The 22,909-nt window shown below is 44.0% G+C and overlaps 1 protein-coding gene across 1 annotated transcript; it reads left to right on the forward strand.

Moving 5' to 3' along the window:
• Positions 1 to 3,964: 3,964 nt before the first annotated feature.
• LOC147085024 (Fc receptor-like protein 2) lies at positions 3,965 to 17,189 on the forward strand. The gene is made up of 8 exons (XM_085979404.1): positions 3,965 to 4,004; positions 4,092 to 4,352; positions 11,226 to 11,483; positions 12,519 to 12,812; positions 13,602 to 13,880; positions 14,763 to 15,050; positions 15,510 to 15,788; positions 17,182 to 17,189. The coding sequence occupies exons 1-8, from the start codon at positions 3,965 to 3,967 to the stop codon at positions 17,187 to 17,189; spliced, it is 1,707 nt and encodes a 568-aa protein (XP_085835530.1).
• Positions 17,190 to 22,909: the final 5,720 nt, after the last annotated feature.

Genomic DNA, 22,909 nt, shown 5'->3' on the forward strand with positions numbered 1-22,909 from the left:
TTTAACAATAAATTATCGATCTCCATCTTGATAGCAGCAATTTACCCCCAGAATCCACAGCGTTTTTTGCAAAGAGCGATGCAATTTCTCACTACACATTGTGTGAAAAAGTGCTTCCTGATTTCCATCCTAAATGGCCTATAAACAATTTTAAAGAAATGTTCCCTGCTCCTTGACAGAACAATCACACTCAGTGGCTCTCAGAACAATGAACATTTCAATCTTTGTCAGTTTCCTTTCATCTGGCAGCAGCTTTTCCATGTAGTCCTCAGAGCATTAGGAACTTAAATAAAAACAATTTATCTATGTTCGTGAGAGGGTCAACTGGAATAATTCGATGTATTAATATTTTACATTTACTTCAACTGAACTGAATACCTGGCGGCACATATAGACGGGCGGCAGATGTGTTACTGATTGTTTTATGTCCCTGCTGAAGTAGAATTTCACGCCCTGGGTTTTTCCTGTATTCAGCTGCCTTACAGCTTAGCAGCTTAGGTCAACCTTGAAGATGGTCTCAGATAATGAAACATATTTTACATTGTCTTCTCTCTTTCAGTGCAAATTACTCATCAGGCGACCACACAAGGTATGATGACAATAATGTTCACTATTGATAATAATCCAGTTTGTGGAATGAACGTTTCCAATTTATAGCAGTAGGACAACAAGAATCCAGCAATGGAGTAATTATCAACTGTTCGCCCAAGCATAAAACTGACGTTCTGGATACGCGAATATAAGAGAGACGCCCGATCATCATTTTCATTGATTTGGTGGGGATGTAAATTGGGTGGTTTCTCTCATGGTCTTCCAATCTGAAAACCAATTTTAAGCCTCCATGCCAAATTTAATGTCTAAAACAATACAATAAAGATAACGTGGCCTAGAAATTGGTCTGTGTACCTACCAAATCATTTCACTGAGGATTGGCAGTGAGTAATAATAATTGAGTAAAGAAATGGATGGCTAGATAGACAGCTCTTTGAAGAAGTAACAGAGAATGCTGATGAAATTAGTGCGGTAAAATGTTATGTATATAGACTTTCAAAAAATGCTTTATGAAGTACCACATAACAGAGTTGTTAGCAAAAATGGTATTGTGATCGTGGTGACTATAGAAACATAGAAACATAGAAAATAGGAGCAGGAGTAGGCCATTCGGCCCTTCGAGCCTGCTCCGCCATTCAATGCGATCATGGCTGATCATCCAAATTCAGTACCCTGTCCCTGCCTTTTCCCCATATCCCTTGATCCGTTTAGCCTCAAGAAATATATCCAACTCTTTCTTGAATATATTTAATGAACTGCCCTCCACCGCCCTCTATGGTAGAGAATTCCACAGGTTCACCACTCTCTGGGTGAAGAAATTCCTTCTCATTTCAGTCATAAATGGCTTACCCCTTATCCTTAGACTATGACCCCTGGTTCTGGACACCCCGGCCATCAGAAACATCCTTCCTGCATCTAGTCTGTCCAGGCCTGACAGAATTTTATAGGTTTCGATGAGATCTCCTCTCAACCTTCCAAACTCCAGTGAGTATACGCACAATCGACACAATCTCTCCTCATACGTCATTCCTGCCATCCCAGGTATCAGCCTGGTGAATCTTCGCTGCACTCCCTCCAGGGCAAGAACATCCATCCTCAGGTAAGGTGAACAAAACTGCACACAATACTCAAGGTGTGGTCTCACCAAGGCCCTGTACAACTGTAGCAAGACATCCTTGTTCCTGTACTCGAACCCTCTTGCTACGAAGGCCAACATACCATTTCCCTTCGTAACCGCCTGCTGCACCTGCATGCTTACCTTCAGCGATTGGTGCACAAGGACACCCAGGTCTCTTTGCACTTCCCCTTCTCCCAATCTATTGCCATTCAAATAATAATCTGCCTTCCTGTTTTTGCCACCAAAGTGGATAATCTCACATTTATCCACATTATAGTGCATTTGCCATGTTTCTGCCCAATCACCCAACCTGTCCAAATTGTACTGGAGTTTCCCGACATCCTCCTCGCAGCTTACCCTCCCACCCAGCTTTGTGTCGTCTGCAAATTTGGAGATATTACATCCAATTCCCTCGTCCAGATCATTAATATATATTGTGAACAGCTGGGGTCCTAGGACCGATCCTTGAGGTACCCCACTGGTCACTGCCTGCCACTCAGAAAACGACCCGTTTATTCCAACACTTGGCTTTCTGTCCGCCAACCAGTTCTCTATCCACGTCAATACCATGCCCCCAATCCCATGTGCCTTAATTGTGCACGCTAATCTCTTATGTGGGACCTTATCGAAAGCCTTCTGAAAGTCCAAATACACCACATCCACTCGTTCTCCCTTATCTATTTTACCAGTTACATCCTCAAAAATTTCCAGTACATTAGTCAAGCATGATTTACCTTTTGTAAATCCATGTTGACTTTGTCCGATCCTGTCGCTGCTTTCCAAGTGCTCTGCTATTACATCTTTATAATAGACTCTAGCATTTTCCCCACTATCGTTTTCCCCACTACCGATGTCAGGCTTACCGGTCTATAATTCCCTGCTTTTTCTCTACCACCTTTTTTGAATAGTGGGGTAACATTAGCTACCCTCCAATCCTTGGGTACCATTCCTGAGTCTATCGAGTGCTGGAAAATGACCAGTAATGCATCTACTATCTCTAGGTCCACTTCCTTAAGTACCCTGGGATGTAGACCATCAGGCCCTTGGGATTTATCGGCCTTCAGTCCCATCAATTTTCCCAACACCATTTTCCTACAAATACTGATTTCTTTCAGTTCCTCTCTTTCATCAGACCCTACATTATGGGTTCGGACAGCATGGATAAGATATTGTCTGAGACAAAAAAGCAGAGAGTAGTTTTCAATTTTTGCTTTCTGTGACTGGAAGTGAATATTCAGTGTTAATCATAGAGTCATAGAATTATACTGCACAGAAAGAGGCCCTTCGGCCCAACCTGTCCGTGCTGGCCATCAAGCAGTGGAGGCTCTTACCAGTGTGAGCTGTGGTCGAACAAATGGGAGAGGAGTGAGACTCCGGATGTGGTTACCATCGGTAGGTGAACTTTGACACATTAAATCATAGAAAATAGCAAAATGACAGAAAAATAAGCATTTATATAGCGTCTTTCATGAGGTCCGATAGCACTTCACAGACAACTAAGTACTTTTCAACTATAATAACTGATGTAACGTGAGCTAAGTGACAGCTAATTCGGGCAGAGCAATCTCCCACAAACAACAGTGTAATAATGACCAGATCATCTTTTCACTTCTGCTGGTTGAGGGATTGCTTAACCAATTATTTTTGCGGGGTTTTTAACGCCCACCTAAGAGGGGATATGGGGCCTCGATATAATGTCTCATCAGAAGGACTTTATTTCCTGCAATAATGACACCAGCAGCCTCGGGAGTGGGGTTCGAAACAACACGTTATTGTCGCAGAGGCGAGTTAGCGGGCCACGCCTATTGTTGATTATTGGCTGCTGAGTCAAACCGCTGGAAGTGGCCACCATCGGTCCGTGAACTTTGACCCACAGTCAGCTCAGCTCTTGTCCCGAAAAGTTAAGCTTTTAAAGAGGCCTCTCAGTAAATCGTAAGACAGTGTATCAAACATATTACATACTTGAACAAAAATCCCAAATGATCTCTGGGATGAAGCGTGTGGCAAGTCCAGAAAATTCAAGTCCCTCTTCCCTGATACCATTCTGGCTCAACTCCCTTCAACCAGCTCTGCTCTAAATAGAACAATCCCAGCTCCTTTAGTCTCACCACACCCGATCAACAAATACCAGTCGTTCCTTGAGAGACGGACGAGTTTGTTGCTGATTGGTAGAATCGGGTTTCGAAGTAAAAAGTTAATTGATGAACGTTTGACCAACATACGGGGCTTCAGCTGAACATAAGGAGAGACACGTGACTTTCTAAAGCCACACCTGTCGCTACGGATTTTCGGATTATGGATGTGTTCATTACTGAAGTGATTACTGTAGCTGCACGTTAAAGGAAATCTACTATAGGATTTCAAACATGTCGTTTAACATATTCCACTTTGTACTTACTTTATATTTCTTACATATTTTCAGCTTCTGATATGATTTTAAATCTTGAAGTAAATCCAAGAGCCGCGCTGTCAGGTGAAACAATTATCCTGAAGTGTTTGGTGCCTGACCAGATAGGGACAGGATACTTCCTGTGGTATCGAAAAGAACAGTTAATACATGGAAATTCTCAATCTCAGTACATCATAACTAAAGTGCAAATAACAGATGAGGCATCTTATCGGTGTGAACGCAGAATAGGCTACAGGAAGTGGGTCTCACCGGAAGTAAACCTCACCGTAACAGGTTGGTCACTGTCTTTGTTGTTTTCCTCCAAAACTTGCTGCTTGGTAATTTGTGGAAAGATGGAAAACGATTCGAAGAACATTCTTTTACCAGAAAAGTTCTGTTGAAATTGGTAAGCATTTGCAATTATTGGGAAAACATTCCAATGTGGGCACTGTAGGCAAGCTTCTGGGTCGCATCTGGCAAAATAACACACTGCATTAACTGTAAGGGCCCCATGAATCCATAGGAGGGGAGGTCTCCTTCTCGGTTGCTCCTGAGAACTATCGGGAAATGTCGTTGGAGGTCATTTGCATTTCATTTCCGTGCTCTCTCACTGCTGGGCGATTTCATGGGCATCCCCGTGCTCATATCACTGGGACTGCTAGGGTTAGTAATAAGACGGTGGTTAGAATGTCGAACTCTCTACCACAGGGAGTACTTGAGGAAACTGCATTAAATGTGAAGCTAGATAAAAATATGAGGGAGAAAGCAATAGGAGGATATGTGGATGGGGTAGATGCTGAAAGGTGGGAAGAGACCAGTGTGGTGGATAATACCCGAATGGCCTGGCTCTCTGCTGTAAATACTGTGTGCAATGAACTATGAGTCTGGAGGGGGTCTTCCAGTCTACCACAATGGCTTCCTATTCAATTAGTCATGGCGGGCCCAAGAGAGAGGGCTCTTGAAGAATACTGGTGGTGAAGATTTCGTCCACATAATCTGCCAACCAAAGTCTTTGTGAGGAACCAAGGGCATCCTAAAGTGATAAAAAAGTAGGTAGTTCACAGAATCACAGAAATCACAGAAACCCCACAGTGCAGATAGAGGCCATTTCGGCCCATCGAGCCTGCACCGACACATATCCCACCCGATCCCTGTAACCCCACGTATTTAATCCCCCTAACACTAAGGGTCAATTTATCATAGCCAATCAACCTAACCCGCACATCTTTGGACTGTGGGAGGAAACCGAAGCACCCGGAGGAAACCCACGCAAACACGGGGAGAATGTGCAAACTCAACACAGACAGTCACCCGAGGCCGGATTCGAACCTGGGTCCCTGGGTCCCTGGTGCTGTGAGGCAACAGTGCTAACCACTATGCCACCGTGCTGCCCTTGAATTAAATTCTCACCTCCCAAACTCCTGCCTGCCGATCGTAGGTATTGGAGGACTTTGAACTGTTAATCTTCGGCTGCAACCTGAAAGCCGCACTTCAAAGCTAACATGAGACTAGTAGCCGTGATCTCGGGGCTACTGATGTGTATATAAACCAACGTACGACCATCCCAACATAGCAGGATTTGATGCTAATAGATTGGATATTGTAGCAGAGTCAGGCTTAAAGCTGAGGCCTTGAAGATTTGGGGCACTCTTTCCCTTATGTTAACAACGCACCTCTGGCACCCTGTGTCCGCTGGGCGTCTCAGAATGCAAAATGAGCTGGATGCACTGCTTCCAGAATCTGGTGGGGAGGGTGGAATGTTCCTCACAGAATCCGGTGGAATTTCCTAATATTGAAATCAATGGATAGCATATACGGCGGGTTTAGAAACATAGAAACATAGAAGATAAGAGCATGAGTAGTCCATTCGGCCCCTCGAGCCTGCTCCGCCATTCAATGAGATCATGGCTGATCATCCAAATTCAGTATCCTGTCTCTGCCTTCTCCCCATATCCCTTGATCCCTTTAGCCTTAAGAAATATATCCAACTCCTTCTTGAATATATTTAATGAACTGGCCTCCACCGCCAACTGTGGCATAGAATTCCACAGGTTCACCACTCTCTGGGTGAAGAAATTCCTCCTCATCTCAGTCCTAAATGGCTTACCCCTTATCCTTAGACTATGACCCCTGGTTCTGGACTCTCCGGCCATCGGAAACATCCTTCCTGCATCTACTCTGTCCAGGCCTGACAAAATTTTATAGGTTTCGATGAGATCCCCTCTCAATCTTCTAAACTCCAGTGAGTATAAGCCAAATCGACACAATCTCTCCTCATACGTCATTCCTGCCATCCCAGGTATCAGCCTAATGAATCTTCCATGGCAAGAACATCCTTCCTCAGATAAGGCGACTAAAACTGCACACAATACTCAAGGTGCGGTCTCACCAAGTCCCACTACAACTGCAGCAAGATATCCTTGTTCCTGTACTCGAACCCTCTTGCTACGAAGGCCAACATACCATTTGCCTTCTTAACTGCCTGCTGCACCTGCATGCTTACCTTCAGCGACTGGTGCACAAGAACACCCAGGTCTCTTTGCACTTCCCCTTCTCCCAATCTATTGCCATTCAAATAATAATCTGCCTTCCTGCTTTTGCCACCAAAGTGGATAACCTCACATTTATCCACATTATAGTGCATTTGCCATGTTTCTTCCCAATCACCCAAACTGTCCAAATCATACTGGAGTTTCACGACATTCTCCTCACAGCATACCCTCCCACACAGCATTGTGTCGTCTGCAAATTTGGAGATATTACATCCAATTCCCTCGTCCAGATCATTAATGTATATTGTGAACAGCTGGGGTCATAGGACCGATCCTTGTGTTACCCCACTAGTCACTGCCTGCCACTCGGAAAATGACCCGTTTATTTCAACTCTTTGCATTCTGTCCGCCAACCAGTTCGCTATCCAAGTCAATACCATGCCCCCAATCCCATGTGCCTTAATTTTGCACGCTAATCTCTTATGTGGGACCTTATCGAAAGCCTTCTGAAAGTCCAAATACACCACATCCACTGTTCTCCCTTATCTATTTTACCAGTTACATCGTAAAAAATTCCCTAAGATTGGTCAAGCATGATTTACCTTTTGTAAATCCATGTTGACTTTGTCCGATCCTGTCACTGCTTTCCAAGTGCTCTGCTATTACATCTTTTATAATGGACTCTAGCATTTTGCCCACTACGATGTCAGGCTTACCGGTCTATAATTTCCTGCCTTTTCTCTTCCACCTTTTTTGAATAGTGGGGTAAGATTAGCTACCCTCCAATCCATGGGTACTGTTCCAGAGTCTATCGAGTTCTGGAAGATGACCAGCAATGCATCTATTATTTCTAGGGGCACTTCCTTAAATACCCTGGGATGTAGATTATCAGGCCCTGTGGATTTATCGGCCTTCTGTCCCATCAATTTTCCTAACACCATTTCCCTACAAATACTGATTTCTTTCAGTTCCACCCTTTCATCAGACCTATGTACCCCGGTGTGGTAAACCACTGTTATACCTGTCCGTATGTGTATGTGTATTCCACTAGGTACAGGTCTGGACATGCCTCGGCTGACTCCTCCCACTATTCCAGGTATATTAGTGACTACCTCCCAGTCCCTTAGTATTTTGGACGGATCGACCACTCGAGACTAGACCTTCATTCTTTAGTTGTTACTCGCTTAACCTCAGCCTTTTGAGTAATTGATGGCGCATCGCCCGGCACCTCTGGGAGGTTATTTGTGTCCTCCTTTGTGAAGAGAGGACAAAAATATGTATTTAGTTGGCCTGCCATTTCCTTGTTCCCCATTATAAATTCCCCTGATTCTGACTGCAAGGGACCTACGCTTGACTTCACCAACCTTTTTCTCTTCACATATCTATAAAAGCTTTTACAGTCAGTTTTTATGTTCCCTGAAAGCTTACTCTCATATTCTATTTTCCCTTTCTTAATTAATCCCTTTGTCCTCCTTTGTTGAATCCTATACTGCTCCCAACCCTCAGGATTATTGCTTTTTCTGGCCAATTTATATGTCCTCTCCTTGGATCTTATGTTATCCCTAATTTCCCTTGTTAGCCACGGTTGAGTCACCTTTTTTGTTTTATTGTTATGCCAAACTGGGATGAACAAATTCTGTAGCTCATCCATTTGGTCTTTGAATGTTTGCCATTGCCTATCCACTGTCAACCCTTTGAGTGCCATTCCCCAATCAATCTTACCCAACTCGCTCCTCAGACCATCGTAGTTTCCTTTATTTAAATTGAGTACGCTAGTCTCTGAGTCAGCTACTTCATTCTCCATCTTAATGAAGATTTCGATCATATTATGATCGCTCCGACCCAAGGGGCCTCGTACAACACGATTGCTAATTATTCCTTTCTCGTTACATAATACCCAGTCTAAGAAGGCCTGATCTCTGGTTGGTTCCTCGATATATTGGTCCAGGAAACCATCCCGTAAACACTTCAGGAATTCCTCCTCCACAGTATTGTTACTAATTTGGTTCGCCCAATCTATATGTAGTTTAAAGTCACCCTTAATGCACGCTTCTTTAATTTCCCTTTTAATGCCATCCCCAACCTCTGCCTTACTGTTTGGAGGTCTATATAGCACCCCCACTAACGTTTTGTTCCCCTTAGTATTTCCTCAATTCTACCCATACAGATTCCACATCATCAGAGCTAATATCCTTCATTACAATTGTGTTAATCCCTACTTTATCCAGTAATGCTACCACACCTGCCTTTCCTTTTTTCCTATCTTTCCTGAATTTCGAATACCCCTGGATGTTGGGTTCCCAGTCTTGGCCATCCTTGAGCCACGTTTCTGTAATCCCACGCAAATCATATTCGATTACCTCTATTTGCGCAGTCAATTCATCCACCTTATTACAAATGCTCCTTGCATTAAGACACAAAGCCTTCAGGCTTGTTTTTTTAACGCTCTTAGACCTATTAGAATTATTATTTACTGTGGCCACGTTTGATTTAAACCGTTGATTTCTCTGACTGCCACTTTTGTTTTTCTCCTTCCTATCTTTTGCTTTTATCCTTGTTTTCCTTTCCTCTGTCTCCCTGCTCAGGTTCCAAACCCCCTGCCATTTTAGTTTAATCCCTCCCCCACTGCACTAGCAAACACTCCCCCAGGACATCGGTTCCAGCCCTGCCCAGATGCAGACCGTCCGGTTTGAACTGGTCCCGCCTCCCCCAGAACCGGTTCCAATATCCCAGGAACTTGAAACCCACCCCCTGGCACCATTCCTCTAGCCACGTATTCAGCTGAAGTATCCTTCTATTTCTGCTCTGACTAGCACGTGGCACTGGTAGCAATTCTGAGATTACTATCTGTGAGGTCCTGTTTTTTAATTTATCTCCTAACTCCCTATATTCTGCTTTTAGGACCTCATCCCTCTTTTTACCTATATCGTTGATGCCGATATGCACCATGACAACTGGCTGTTCACCCTCCCCTTCCAAGATGTTCTGCAGCCACTCGTAGACATACTTGACCCTTGCACCAGGGAGGCAACACACCATCCTGGAGTCTCGTTTGTGTCCACAGAAACGCCTATCTATTCCCCTTACAATAGGACCCCCTATTACTATAGCTCTGCCCCTCTTTTTCCTCCCATTCTGTGCAGCAGAGCCACCCCTGGTGCCAGGAAGTTGGCTGCTGCTGCCTTCCTCTGATAAGGCATCCCCCCCCAACAGTACTCAAAGTGGTGTATCTGTTGGAGAAGGGGATGGCAACAGGGGACCCCTGCACTTCCTGCCTGCACCTAGTACTCTGCCTGTTGCTCACCCGTTCCCTTTCTTCCTGTCCAACCTCTACCTGCGGTGTGTCCAACTCCTTAAACGTGATATTCATGATGTCCTGAGCATCACGAATGCTCCAGTATGCATCAAATTGCAGCTCCAGTGCCGCAATGCGGTCTGTCAGTAGCTGCAGCTGGATGCACTTCCTGCACATCTAGTTGTCAGGGACACAGGAAATGTCTGAGTTCCCACATAGCGCAGGAGGAGCATACCACGGGGCCAGGCTGTCCTGCCATGACTTAGCCTTTAATTAATTGAATTTAAATTAAATCAATCCCACTAATTACACTAAAGTTAACTGGTTTACCAACAGTCCCCGCTATACCAGAGAGACCTTAGAAACTATAAACCACAGAGTTAAATTTTTAAAAAAGAGAGATATACTCACCAACCAATCACTTACCTGCTTCCTGGTGACGTCACACTTTGATTACTTTTTATCTCTCTCCCTGCTGTTGAATTGGTAAGCCGCTCCTCACTCTCCCACACAGGTCCGATGCTCTGGTCGGGCCTCGCTGCCAGTTTTAAGCTCCGCTGTTCCTCACTGCTCCCACACAGGCCCGATGCTCTGGTTGGGCCTCGCTGCCGCTCCTCACTGCTCCCACACAGGTCCGATGCTCTGGTCGGGCCTCGCTGCCAGTTTTAAGCTCCACCGCTCCTCACTGCTCCCACACAGGTCCGATGTTCTGGTCGGGCCTCGCTGACGGTTTTAAGCTCCGCCGCCCCTCACTGCTCCCACACAGGTCCGATGCTCTGGTCGGGCTTCGCTGCCGGTTTTAAGCTCTGCCGCTCCTCACTGCTCCCACACAGATCCGTTGCTCCGGTCGGGCCTCGCTGCCTGTTTTAAGCTCCGCCGCTCCTCACTGCTCCCACACAGGTCCGATGGTCTGGTCGGGCCTCGCTGCCGGTTTTAAGCTTAGCTGCTCCTCACTGCTCCCACACAGGTCCGATGCTCTGGTCGGTCCTCGCTGCCGGTTTTAAGCTCCACCGCTCCTCACTGCTACCACACAGGTCTGATGCTCTGGTCGGGCCTCGCTGCCGGTTTTAAGCTCCGCCGCTCCTCACTGCTCCCACACAGATTATTTTCAGAGTTCCAAACTAAGAAGAGCTGGGCCAAATGGTGCAGAAGTGCTGCAGGAAGAGAGCAATATCAATAAACCACAATTGGAACCATCAGTAAATTCAATACCATCTGGCCACTGCTTCCTTTCTGTGCTTCATTTGTCCCAGGCTTGTTTGGAGTTGGGATTGAGGTTACATAACGTGTCCAATGTATTCAGGCTGTTGGAGAAGCAGTTCTCAGTTTGAGTTAAGCATTTGTGAAACTATAACCATGAAATTTTGTTCCCAACATTAGATCGCGATGTGGCCTTACAGGTTGACCCACCTTCAGTTTTGGGAGGAGATGTTCTGAATCTGAATTGTCGGTACAGAAATTATTTTTGGTGGAATAAAGATGTTGACTTTTTCAAAGACAATAGAAGGATCCACTCAATGAAGTTGAATAATTGGAAAGTTCTGCATAGCATTAGAGTGAATAGGTCAAAAGACAGCGGATTGTACCTTTGTACTATTGGCAATAAGGAATCTCGAAGTGTTCATGTTCACGTTCAAGGTACGTATGCAACACTTCAATCTTTTGAATATGTTTCCATATTACAGGTGTACAATCCGATAAATTCTGAATCTGGACAAAATTAAACATAGCAGCATGATCTCAGAAGAATTTGTTCCCGTTAGGTCATATAATGTTTATTTAAAAACGTGCTACTTTAGCCGATATTTAACCCAGGGTGGATTTCCCCCCCTGCCAGCGCCGGCAGATATCTTTCTCCTCCTTTCCCACCTCGGGAGATCAGTTGGCAGCTACCCACTTTATCACAATGCCGCATCTAGAGACTGACGGGGAGTTTTCTCCCACGAAACCGGCCTATGATGTTGCCTCTCCACAACAACCAGGAAGAGGTGTTGACAATAATCACTAGCAGGTCCTCTTGAGTTCCTGGAACAACAGTGGTGTGTTCGCTGACGGACTTTGTGGAAGGATAGAATACGTTTTGTGCGCCTCTCACCTCTCTTTAGCTCTTTTCCCTTATGTATTTGGCGTGGACTTTATCACAGACACCTACTAAAATCTTGGAGAAGATCCCCTTGGATATCCTTGTCTTCTCAGTGGGTGCAATATATCATTCACAGATCCCACGCCCTGGCCACCAGAACCTCGATTCTTTATAATTCCAGTTGTTTACAGTTGAGTTTGGGGCTGGCTGGTAACTGAGCGATGTAGCTGTGAACATTTAGGGAGATCACCCTGATCATTGTAAATGGTGGGACACAGCAGGGAATGGCTAAGAGAGAAAAGTTGCACTGGAAGATTCCTGCTGAAGCATATGTTTTGCCCAGAGTGGATTTTCTGTTTCAGCAGATATAGTAAGCAGATTAACTTCGCCACAAACATAAATAAGAGGGGACTTCCATTACAGTATGATAATGTTGCCTGTTCTAGAGTTCCACAATAGAGCTGCTGATTAGCCAGGGAATCGTTCAGTATGACCGCCCCCTGGTGGCGATTATCATATTGCCTTTCTCTGATTAATATCGTCACCAATTTGTTTAACTCTGTCATAGGAACCTTTATCTGTCAATACAGATTCTGTTTTCACAGAACTCTTCTCCCAACCCGAACTGACGACTGAGCCTGCAGTTGAAATATTTGAAGGACAACATTTGAAATTGACCTGCTTTGTTCCAATATTCTGGCACAATGTTATGATCAGATACACATTTTACAAAAATGGCGAAGTTCTGAGCTTGAGTTCATACAACGCATTTAAGCACATGGGGGCAGCTTCGTTGAACGACTCGGGGACTTACCAGTGTGAAGCAAATGCTTTGAAACGCGGTGTGAAAAAGGAGAGTGATGAGGTGTACATTTCGGTAAATGGTAGGGACAACCAACTGTAATTATTGTTCATCTTTCATTTAAATAATTCTTCAGGCAATTATAGTTAAGTAAACATAGAGGAGGGATCCAGCCTCGTAAATAATGTTGTCACGTAGTAAATCAATTTTGGAGCAGCCCTGTTTAAATCATAGCGCCATATGCCTCTTACAAAATCCATGCATTTGCTGAAAATCACACTTTTAATAGATTCAAAGTTTGAAGACCAGTGCCCATTCATAGTGGGTAATATTAGTTCCCTACAACAGTTCGGAATGGGCGATAATGAATTTTCCTCCAATTATATGTCCCGCAGTTTTTGCCTCCCAACGTCTGCAATGGACAGGAATATCGTGCGTGGTGTACAATTGGCGCAAGATTCAATAGCGCACATTTTACCACAATGACCCAAGGCAAAATTATCACCTCTGTTTCCGTCTGCCTGATACAGCACCGAGCAGAACCTGGTCAGAAACAGCAGGGTGTTTAGTCAGACAATGTCTTATTACTTATGGGGGTAACAGTTAAAATTATGTGTGCTAAAGCGTATCGGCATTCAATGGAATAGAAATTGGGCTGTGTATATAGCGGATGACCAATCTGCTGCCATCGGTTTTTCACAGCGTCCAAACATGAATTCTCTCACCTCTAATTTCAGCAGCGTGGGGAAGCAAAACTCTGAGCCTCTGCTGCCTCGGGTACCCCTTCCATTCCGTTAGCTCTTGGCAATCATAACTCTATCTTTGAATTTTCAAAGGAGCAATCAAATGCATATTTTGTTCTATTTGATAGAGCTCTTCTCCAAACCTACACTGCGGGCTGAGCCTGAAGCTCAATTATTTGAGGGCGAACAGCTAAAACTCGCCTGTTTGGTTGAAACATTTCCCACCAGTTCTTCTTTGAGTTACGTATTTTACAAAGATGGACAAGCTCTCATTTCAGCAGCAGACCACAACTATTACATCAAGGATGCATCTGGGCCTGACGATTCAGGGATATACCGGTGTGAAGCAATTACTCTGAACAGCAAGGTGAAGAAACTGAGCAATCACGTTTCAGTGTCAGTCAGACGTGAGTAAAATGTACTGCAATTATTTATCATCTTTCATTCACTAAATTACCAACACATGCACACAATGGGATTCTTCCTTCTGGTACACGGCTTACCTATATGTTTAAAACGCACTGCATAAATGAATTGAATAGTAGATAAATATTTGTATATTGATACAAAATATTCATTGTGCCACAGATAATATGTGCAATTGGGGGCAGTGATTTGCAAAAAGAACATTAAACTCATAGAAAACGGGCAGTGTTAATTCACCAACATGGCGCCATGCATGGAAACACTTATGATCAGGCTAGGCTTGAGCTATTGGGACTGATATTATAAGAGTAACCAAGGCTTAGCGGACATTTATTAGTGTTTTTTACAAGGTAAGGGTGACGATAGAGCGAACAGGGAAACGTATTTCCACTGAATGCGAAGTCAGGAAGGAGGCACCATCAATGCTTATTTATCACTATAAGCGGGAGGGTAGCGTTTGGAAAAAAACATCCTTATGAGAGGATTGCTGAAACATAGAATGATTTGCCAGATACAGCGGTGGAGTTAGATACCATTAATTTTAGGTAGAATAGTGTTTATGATTCTGGAATAGTGCAGCCTTCCTGCCTTTGACTAGCAGAGTCAGTAGGAATCAGGAGCAGGCTAAATATAGTAGGGTGTTCATAAGTGGATTGCTGTAGGAATCATTGTAGTTCCAGGATCACGATTTCCTCTATTAAATGCGCCTACTGCCCAAGTAGGAGATGGAGTAGGGCGCCTAATATTGGTGTGGTAACCTAAATGACGAGGCTCTTTATTATGATGAAAGCCCTATTTCACTTTGAAAGTAGCACCACAAATTCTAACAAAGCAGTGTAATTAACATGTGGATATATTTATAGGAATGACAGTATCCAAACCGGAACTGGCAATCAGCCCTGGTAAAGAGTTAATGGAAGGAGACACCGTGTCATTAACCTGCTCAGTGTCCAACGGTTCTACCCCGATTACGTACATTTTCTACAAAGACTCAAGTAATGAAATCTACCGAGAGGAATCCGACCTAAGCGAAATTACTCACCAAATCGGTAACGTCAACAAAAGCATCCAAGGAGATTACAGTTGCGGGGTTTCAAATGAGGCAACAGAACCTCCTCTACGCAGCGAATTCTTCTTGGTTACAGTGATAGGTGAGTTGTTATACGTACCTCTGCAGCAGAACGAAACAAGTGATTCAATAACTGGTCAGCCCGGGAATTGTTGCTGGTGCCGTAAGCTTATAAGCTGTAACATCTTCCTTGACATCTATCTGCTGTCGCTATCCCAAAATGCACGCTCCTGAAAGGTGCCATAAGCTTGGAAGCTGTAACATCTTCCTTGACATCTATCTGCTGGCGCTATCCCAAAATGCACGCTCCTGAAAGGTGCCGTAAGCTTGGAAGCTGTAACATCTTCCTTGACATCTATCTGCTGGCGCTATCCCAAAATGCACTCTCCTGAAAGCAGAGCGCAATGATTATTGTAAGGGTCCTTCTCTGAGCCGCTGTACATATTTCACTGTATGATCATTAACATGTGTTGTGCTAACACAGAAATTAAGTCTGTGATAGATGCTATAGTTGGCAAATTCATATTTTTTTTTTATATAGAGGCCTTCTCCAAGCCGGAATTGAGGGCTGAGTCCGAATCTCAATTATTTGAGGGTCAACAGTTAAATCTCGAATGCTTGGTTAAGGTATATCGCTCCAGTTCTCCTTTGAGAATCCTATTTTACAAAGATGGACAAGCTCTCGATACAGCGGCAGGCAACATTTATTACATCAAGGAGACATCTCGGTCAGAAGATTCGGGGATTTACCGGTGTGAAGCAACAACGTTGAACAGCGAGGTGAAGAAACTGAGTAATCAGGTTTCAGTTTCAGTCAGACGTGAGTACAATTTACAGCAATTATTTATCATTTTTATTCCACAAAAGTACCAACACATGCTCACAACGGGATTCTTCAGTCTGGCACAGGGCTTATCTATAAGTTTAAAAAGGACTTAATAAATAAATGAATAAATCCGGGCATATAGAACAAGGGTAGATCAATTTTTATATATGTGGTAAACCACTTTTATCGTTCACTATCGTTACACTATGGTTATCACTGTTATATCGTTACACTATGGTTATCACTGTTTACACTGTTGTATCACTACACGAGGTCGTCTCTTGTCACGCTGTTATACCTGGGCTGACCACTGCTGACTCCGCCCATGGCTCCACCTACTTGCCCAGGTATAAAGGTGGTCGACTGGCTGGTATTCCTCCTTGTTGGATCCGATCACCCACGAGGGTGGGCTCTGTTATTTAGCCAATAAAAACCTATAGTTACTGTCTTAACTCGTCGCTTTTCATTGGATGAATTGATAGGTATATCAATATATTTATACAAAACATTCGTCAGGCCACTGATAAAGTGGACAATTGGAGTACTTCCATTCTAAAGAGAGCATTATAATAATAGAAAACAGGCAGTTTTGATTCACCAACGTGGCACCAGGGATGGAAAATGTAATGATCAGGATAGTCTTGAGCTACTGGGACTGATACTAGAAGAGAACCCAAGGCTAAGAGGACATGTATTAGTGTTTTTTTTAACAATGTAAGTGTGATGATAGAGCGAATAGGGTAAGTTTTATCCTCTGAATCCGAAGGCAGGAAGGAAGGATCATCAATGCATAATTATCAATCAAAGCGGGAGGGTACAACTGAAAAGAATGTACTTTAGGTAGACGAGTGCTGTAATATAGAATGATTTACCAGGTGGAGCGCTTGCGTTAGATACCATTGCATTTAAGTAGAGTAGTGTTTATGTTACTGGAATAGTGCAGAGTTACTGAACTAGAAATTTGATTTGGGCGTTTGTGAAAAACCGGCAGTATTGACCGGCCGCCCGTTATATCTAGCACCAGAAATACAGTGGGCTGCATTTTCCGACTCCCACGGTTGTGTACGAGGTGTGTACGCATCTGTAGGGGCCTCGCAAGTGCCGGTTTCAGGCATGCGAAGTGCATGCGCTGAAAAGCACTTGTGATCTGTCAAGAAACCGCTTGATGTATCATCCACCTGCTCAGGAGAAGTGCCTCTGCGGGCAGGGAGTTACGGTTGCTGCAAATCTTCCGCCCGCTTAAAACTTTTAAAAATCTTACACCTGTTAAAAGCAGGCGCAAGGCCTGTTTTTACCAGCATTAGAGTTTACATAAATAAAAAAATTAAAAGATTTTACTCATTTTTAAGTTTAAAAATACCTTTTCAAAATGTATGTTTATTTTTAGGCCAGTAAAAAACTTTAATTACTTTTTTCAAACAATTAAATTTTTATTTAATATTAAATTTAATTTAATTTTAACTAATTTTAAATACATGAATTTTTCAATTGAATTAATATTTATCTCTTTTTAAATGTGATCCCCATTCATACTTTTGAGAGATCTACGCGTAGAGACCTGCCAAAAGTGTAAATGGGGATTTCCTTCTTTGATTGGTTCCCCATGTCCCACGTGATCCCAAGAGCGCATGCTGATCACATGCACCGATGGGATACCTGGGCCTCTGCGTATTTCATTCTGCAGCGGCCTCGGATCGGAAGTCTCGGGACATAGGGATCCAGCAAGTAAGTGCGTAGATTTTTTCCGATCAGAGGCATCCGCACGCAGGAAGCCTCCAATCGGAAAATCAGGTCGACTGTGATTGACTGCACTATTACTGAATATCAGGCGCTCATTTATCACCACTGCCCGTTATTCACCAGCGCCTGAGACAAATTAGCATAGTCAGTACGAATCAATACCAGGCTGGAGATAGTAGGGTAGTCTCAAGTGGACTGCATTAGGAATTAATGTAGTTCCAGGATCAGGCTTTCCTATATTAATTCCAACTGCTGCCAAAGTAGAAGATGGAGACGGGCGATCAATATTGGTGTAGTAACCTGAATTACAGTGCTCTATACTGTGCTGAGAGCCTCATTTGATTTTGAACGGAGATGGCCTATCGGGGGAAGGCAGCAGTAGCCAACTTCCTTGCTCCGTGGGTGGTTGTGTTGCACAGGACGGGGGGGAAAACGAGCGGGAGAGCTGAAGTAATGGGGGATTCTAGTGTAAGGGGAATAGATAGACGTTTCTGCGGCTGTAAACGAGATTCCAGGATGGTGTGTTGCCTCACTGGTGCTAGTGTCAAGAGTCAAGGGTCTCGGAGTGGCTGCAGGACATTCTGCAGGGGAAGGGAGAACAGCCAGTTGTCATGGTGCATATAGGTACGAACGATACAGGTAAAAACAGGGATTTGGTCCTGAAAGATAACTACAGGGAGTTAGGAGGTAAATTAAAACATAGGACCTCAAAGGTAGTAATCTCAGGATTGCTACCAGTACCACCTTCTAGTCGGAGTAGAAATAGAAGGATATTTCAGATGAATACTTGGCTAGAGGAATTGTGCAAGGGGGAGGGAATCAAATCCCTTGGATATTGGAACCGGTTCTGGGGGAGGTCAAACCAGTACAAACTGGACAGTTCACACCTGGGCAGGACAAGGACCAATGTCCTAGGGGGAGTGTTTGCTCGTGCTGTCGGGGAGAGCTTAAATTAAAATGGCAGGGGTTTGGGTACCTGTGCAGTGAGACAGAGGCTAGGGAAGCAAGGATAGCAGCAAAAGACAGGAAGGAGACAAGCAAAGTGGCAGTCATAGAAATCAAGGGTGTAAATCAAAGACGGCCACAGTAAGTAATAATTGTTTCCTGCATAAGAATGTTTAAAAAAAAAAGCTTGAAGTCTTTGCGTCTTAATGAGAGGAGCATTCGTAATAAGGTGAATGAATTAGCTGTGCAAATAGATGATATAATTGGGATTACGGAGACATGGAGCCAGGGTGACCAAAGCTGGGAATTCAACATCCAGGGGTATTCAATATTCAGGAAAGGCAGGCAAAAAGGAACAGGAGGTGGGGTAGCATTGCTAGTTAAAGTGTAGATTAACACATAATTAAGGAAGGATATTAGCTCTGATGATCTGGAATCTGTATGGTTGAAGCTGAGAAATAGCAAGTGGCAGAAAACGTTAGTGGGAGTTGTATACAGGCCCACAAAGAGTAATGCTGAGGTTGGTGATGGCATGAAATGGGAAATTAGAGATGTGTGCATTAAGGGCACAGCAGTTATCATGGGTGACTTTAATCTACATATAGATTGGGCTAACCAAATTAGTAACAATACTGTGGAGGAGGAATTCCTAGAGCGTATACGGGATGGTTTCCTGGACCAATATATCGAGGAACCAACTAGTGATCAGGCTATCTTAGTCTGGGTATTATGTAATGAGAAATGATTAATTAGCAGTCTTGTTGTGCGAGGCCATTTGGTGAGGAGCGATCAGAACATGATAGAATTCTTCATTAAGATGGAGAGTGAAGTATTAGACTCAGAGACTCGGGTCCTGAATTTAAATAAAGGAAACTACGATGGTATGAGTTGTGAATTGGCTAGGATAGATCCCAGATCGTTACTTAAAGGGTTGACGATGGATAGTCAATGGCAAACATTTAAAGATCGCATGGATGAACCACAGAATTTGTTCATACCTGTTTGGCATAAAAATAAAACAAAAAAAATGTGACTCTACCGTGGCTAACATGGGAAATTAGGGACAGCATTAGATCCAAGCAGACGACATATAAATTGGCCAGAGCGGGCAGCAACCCTGAGGATTGGGAGCAGCTAAATATTCAGCAACGGAGGACAAAGGGATGAATTAAGAGGGGGACAATAGAGTATGTGAGTAGTATTGCAGGGAATATAAAAACTGACTGAACAATCTTCTATAGATATGTGAAGCGAAAAAGATTGGTGAAGTCAAGCATAGGTCACTTGCAGTCAGAATCAGTGGAATTTAAAATGGGGAACAAAGGAATGGCAGACCAAGTACATACATATTTTGTTTCTGTCTTCACAAAGGAGGACACAAATAACCTCCAAGAAATGTCGGGGAACATAGGGTCTAATGAGAGGGAGGAACTGAATGAAATCAGAATTTGTAGGGAAATGGTGTTCAGAAATTGATGGGATTGAAAGCCGATAAATCCCCAGGGCCTGATAATCTACATCCTAGGGTACTTAAGGAAGTGGCCCTAGAAATAATAGATGCATTGCTGGTCATCTTCCAAAATTCTATAGACTCTGGAACAGTTCCCTTGGATTGGAGGGTAGCTAATGTAACCCCACTATTTAAAAAGGTGCTAGAGTGAAAAAGATGAATTATAGACCGGTAAGCCTGACATCAGTAGTGGGGAAAATGCTAGAGTCCATTATAAAAGATGTAATAGCAGAGCACTTGGAAAACAGTGAGAGGATCGGACAAAGTCAACATGGATTTACAAAAGGTGAATCAAGCTTCAATAATCTTCTGGAATTTTTTGAGGATATAACCAATAGAAGGGGGGCACGGTGCATAGTGGTTAGCACTGTTGCCTCACAGCGCCAGGGACCCGGGTTCAAATCTGGCCTCGGGCGACTGTCTGTGTGGAGTTTGCACATTCTCCCTGTGTCTGCGTGGGTTTCCTCCGGGTGCTCCGGTTTCCTCCCACAGTCCAAAGATGTGCAGGTTAGGTTGATTTGGCTATGATAAATTGACCCTTAGTGTTAGGGGATTAAATACGTGGGGTTACGGGGATAGGGTGGGATATGTGTCGGTACAGGCTCGATGGGCCGAAATGGCCTCTATCTGCACTGTAGATTCTGTGATTCTGTGATTCTGTGAAGAGATAAGGGAGAACCAGTGGATGTGGTGTATTTGGACTTTCTGAAGGCATTCAGTAAGGTGCCGCAGAAGAGATTAGCGTGCAAATTTAAAGCACATGGGATTGGTGGTAAGGTACTGCCTTGCATAGAGAACTGTTTGGCAGACAGGAAGCAAAGAATTGGAGTAAATTGATCATTTTCTGAGCGGCAGGCAGTGAGTAGTGGGGTACCGCAAGTTCGGTGCTAGGACCCCAGTTATTCATAATCTGTATTAATGATCTAGACCAGGGAACTAGATGTAATATCTCCCAGTTTGCAGACAACACAAATCTGGGTGGGCGTGTGTGCTGTGAGGAGGATGCCGAGAAACTCCAGTATGATTTGGACTGGTTAGGTGATTGGGCAGATGCATGGCAGATGCAGTATAATGTGGATAAATCCACTGTGATGGCAAAAACAGGAAGGGTGATTATTATCTGAACGGCAATAGATTGGGTGAAGGGGAAGTGCAATGAGACCTGGGTGTCCTTGTGCACCAGTCGCTGAAGGTAAGCATGCAGGTGCAGCAGGCGGTTAAGAAGACAAATGGTATGTTGGCCTTCGTAGTGAGAGGGTTTGAGTGCAGGAACAAGGATGTCTTGCTGCAGTTGTACAGGGCCTTGGTGAGACCACACCTTGAGTATTGTGTGCAGTTTTGGTCGACTTGTCTGAGGAAGGATGTTCTTGCCATGGAGGGAGTGCAGCGAAGATTCACCAGACTGATACCTGGGATGGCAGGAATGATGTAAGAAGAGAGATTGGGTCGATTGGTCTTGTATTGGCTAAAGCTTAAGAGAATGAAATGGGATCTCTTTGAAACTTATAAAATTCTAACAGGACTAGACAGACTAGATGCAGGAAGGATTTTCCCAATTGCGGGGGAGTCCAGAACCAGGGGTCACTGTCTAAGGATAATGGCTAAGTCATTTAGGACTACGATGAGGAGGAATTTCTTCACCCAGAGAGTGTTGAACCTGTGGAATTCTCTACCACAGAAGGCAGTTGAGCGCAATTCATTAAATATATTCAAGAAGGAGTTAGATATATTTATTAAGGCTAAAGGGATCAAGGGATATGGGGAGAAAGCAGGGACAGGGTACTGAGTTTGGATGATCAGCCATAAACTCATTGAATGGCGGAGCAGGCTCGAGGGGCCGAATGGCGTACACCTGCTCCTATCATCTATGTTTCTATGTATCTAAATTGGGCTGTGTATATAAAGGATGACAAATCTACTGCCAGATGTTATCCACAGCGCCCAAATTGAATTATCTCCCCTCCAATCTCAGCAGCATCGGGAAGCAAAACTTCTGAGCCTCCGCTGTCTCGGGCACCACTTCCATTCCGTTAGATCTTGGCAATCATAACTCTATCTTTGAATTTCCAAATGAGCAATCAAATGCATATTTCGTACAATTTTCTAGAGCACTTCTACAAACCTACACTGAGGGCTGAGCCTGAAACATAGAAACATAGAAGATAGGAGCAGGAGTCGGCCATTCGACCCCTCGAGCCTGCTCCGCCATTTAATAAGATCATGGCTGATCATCCAAATTCAGTACCCTGTCCCTGCTTTCTACCCACATCCCTTGATCCTGTTAGCCTTAAGCAACATATCTAACTCCTTCTTGAAAATAATTAATGAATTGGCCTCACACTTCCTTTTGTGGTAGAGAATTCCACAGGTTCTCCACTCTCTGGGTGAAGAAATTCCTCCTCATCTCTGTTCTAAATGGCTTACCCCTTATCCTTAGACTGTGACCCCTGGTTCTGGACTCCCCGACTATCGGGAACATCCTTCCTGCATCTAATCTGTCGAGTCCTTTTAGAATTTTATAAGTTTTATTGAGATCCCCTCTCATTCTTCAAAACTCCAGCGAATATAAGCCCAATTGACCCAATCGCTCCTCATACGGCATTCCTGTCATCCCAGGTATCAGTCCAGTTAATCAGCGCTGCACTCCCTCCATGGCAAGAACACCCTTCCTCCGATAAGGAGAACATCCTTCCTCAGATAAGGAGAACATCCTTCCTCAGATAAGTTACTTGAGGGCCAACAGTTAAAACTCGCCTGTTTGGTTGAAATATTTCGCTCCAGTTCAGCGGCAGACCACAACTATTACATTAAGGAAACATCACGGCCTGACGATTCGGGGACTTACCTTGGTAAAGCAACTACTTTGCACAGCGAGGTGAAGAAACTGAACAATCAGGTTTCAGTTTCAGTCAGACGTGAG

Source organism: Somniosus microcephalus, unplaced genomic scaffold (genome assembly GCF_052327205.1).
Source record: "Somniosus microcephalus isolate GS21.2 unplaced genomic scaffold, FLI_Smic_1.0 unresolved_chr9, whole genome shotgun sequence".
Classification (NCBI taxonomy): domain Eukaryota; kingdom Metazoa; phylum Chordata; class Chondrichthyes; order Squaliformes; family Somniosidae; genus Somniosus; species Somniosus microcephalus.

Excerpts from the sequence above, each read along its gene's own strand:
- LOC147085024 (XM_085979404.1), top strand. The coding sequence starts at position 3,965 with ATGGATGTGTTCATTACTGAAGTGATTACTGTAGCTGCAC. Across the intron at positions 4,005-4,091 it reads AGTGATTACTGTAGCTGCAC|CTTCTGATATGATTTTAAAT; the intron begins GTTAAAGGAAAT and ends ACATATTTTCAG. Across the intron at positions 11,484-12,518 it reads TGTTCATGTTCACGTTCAAG|ATTCTGTTTTCACAGAACTC; the intron begins GTACGTATGCAA and ends CTGTCAATACAG.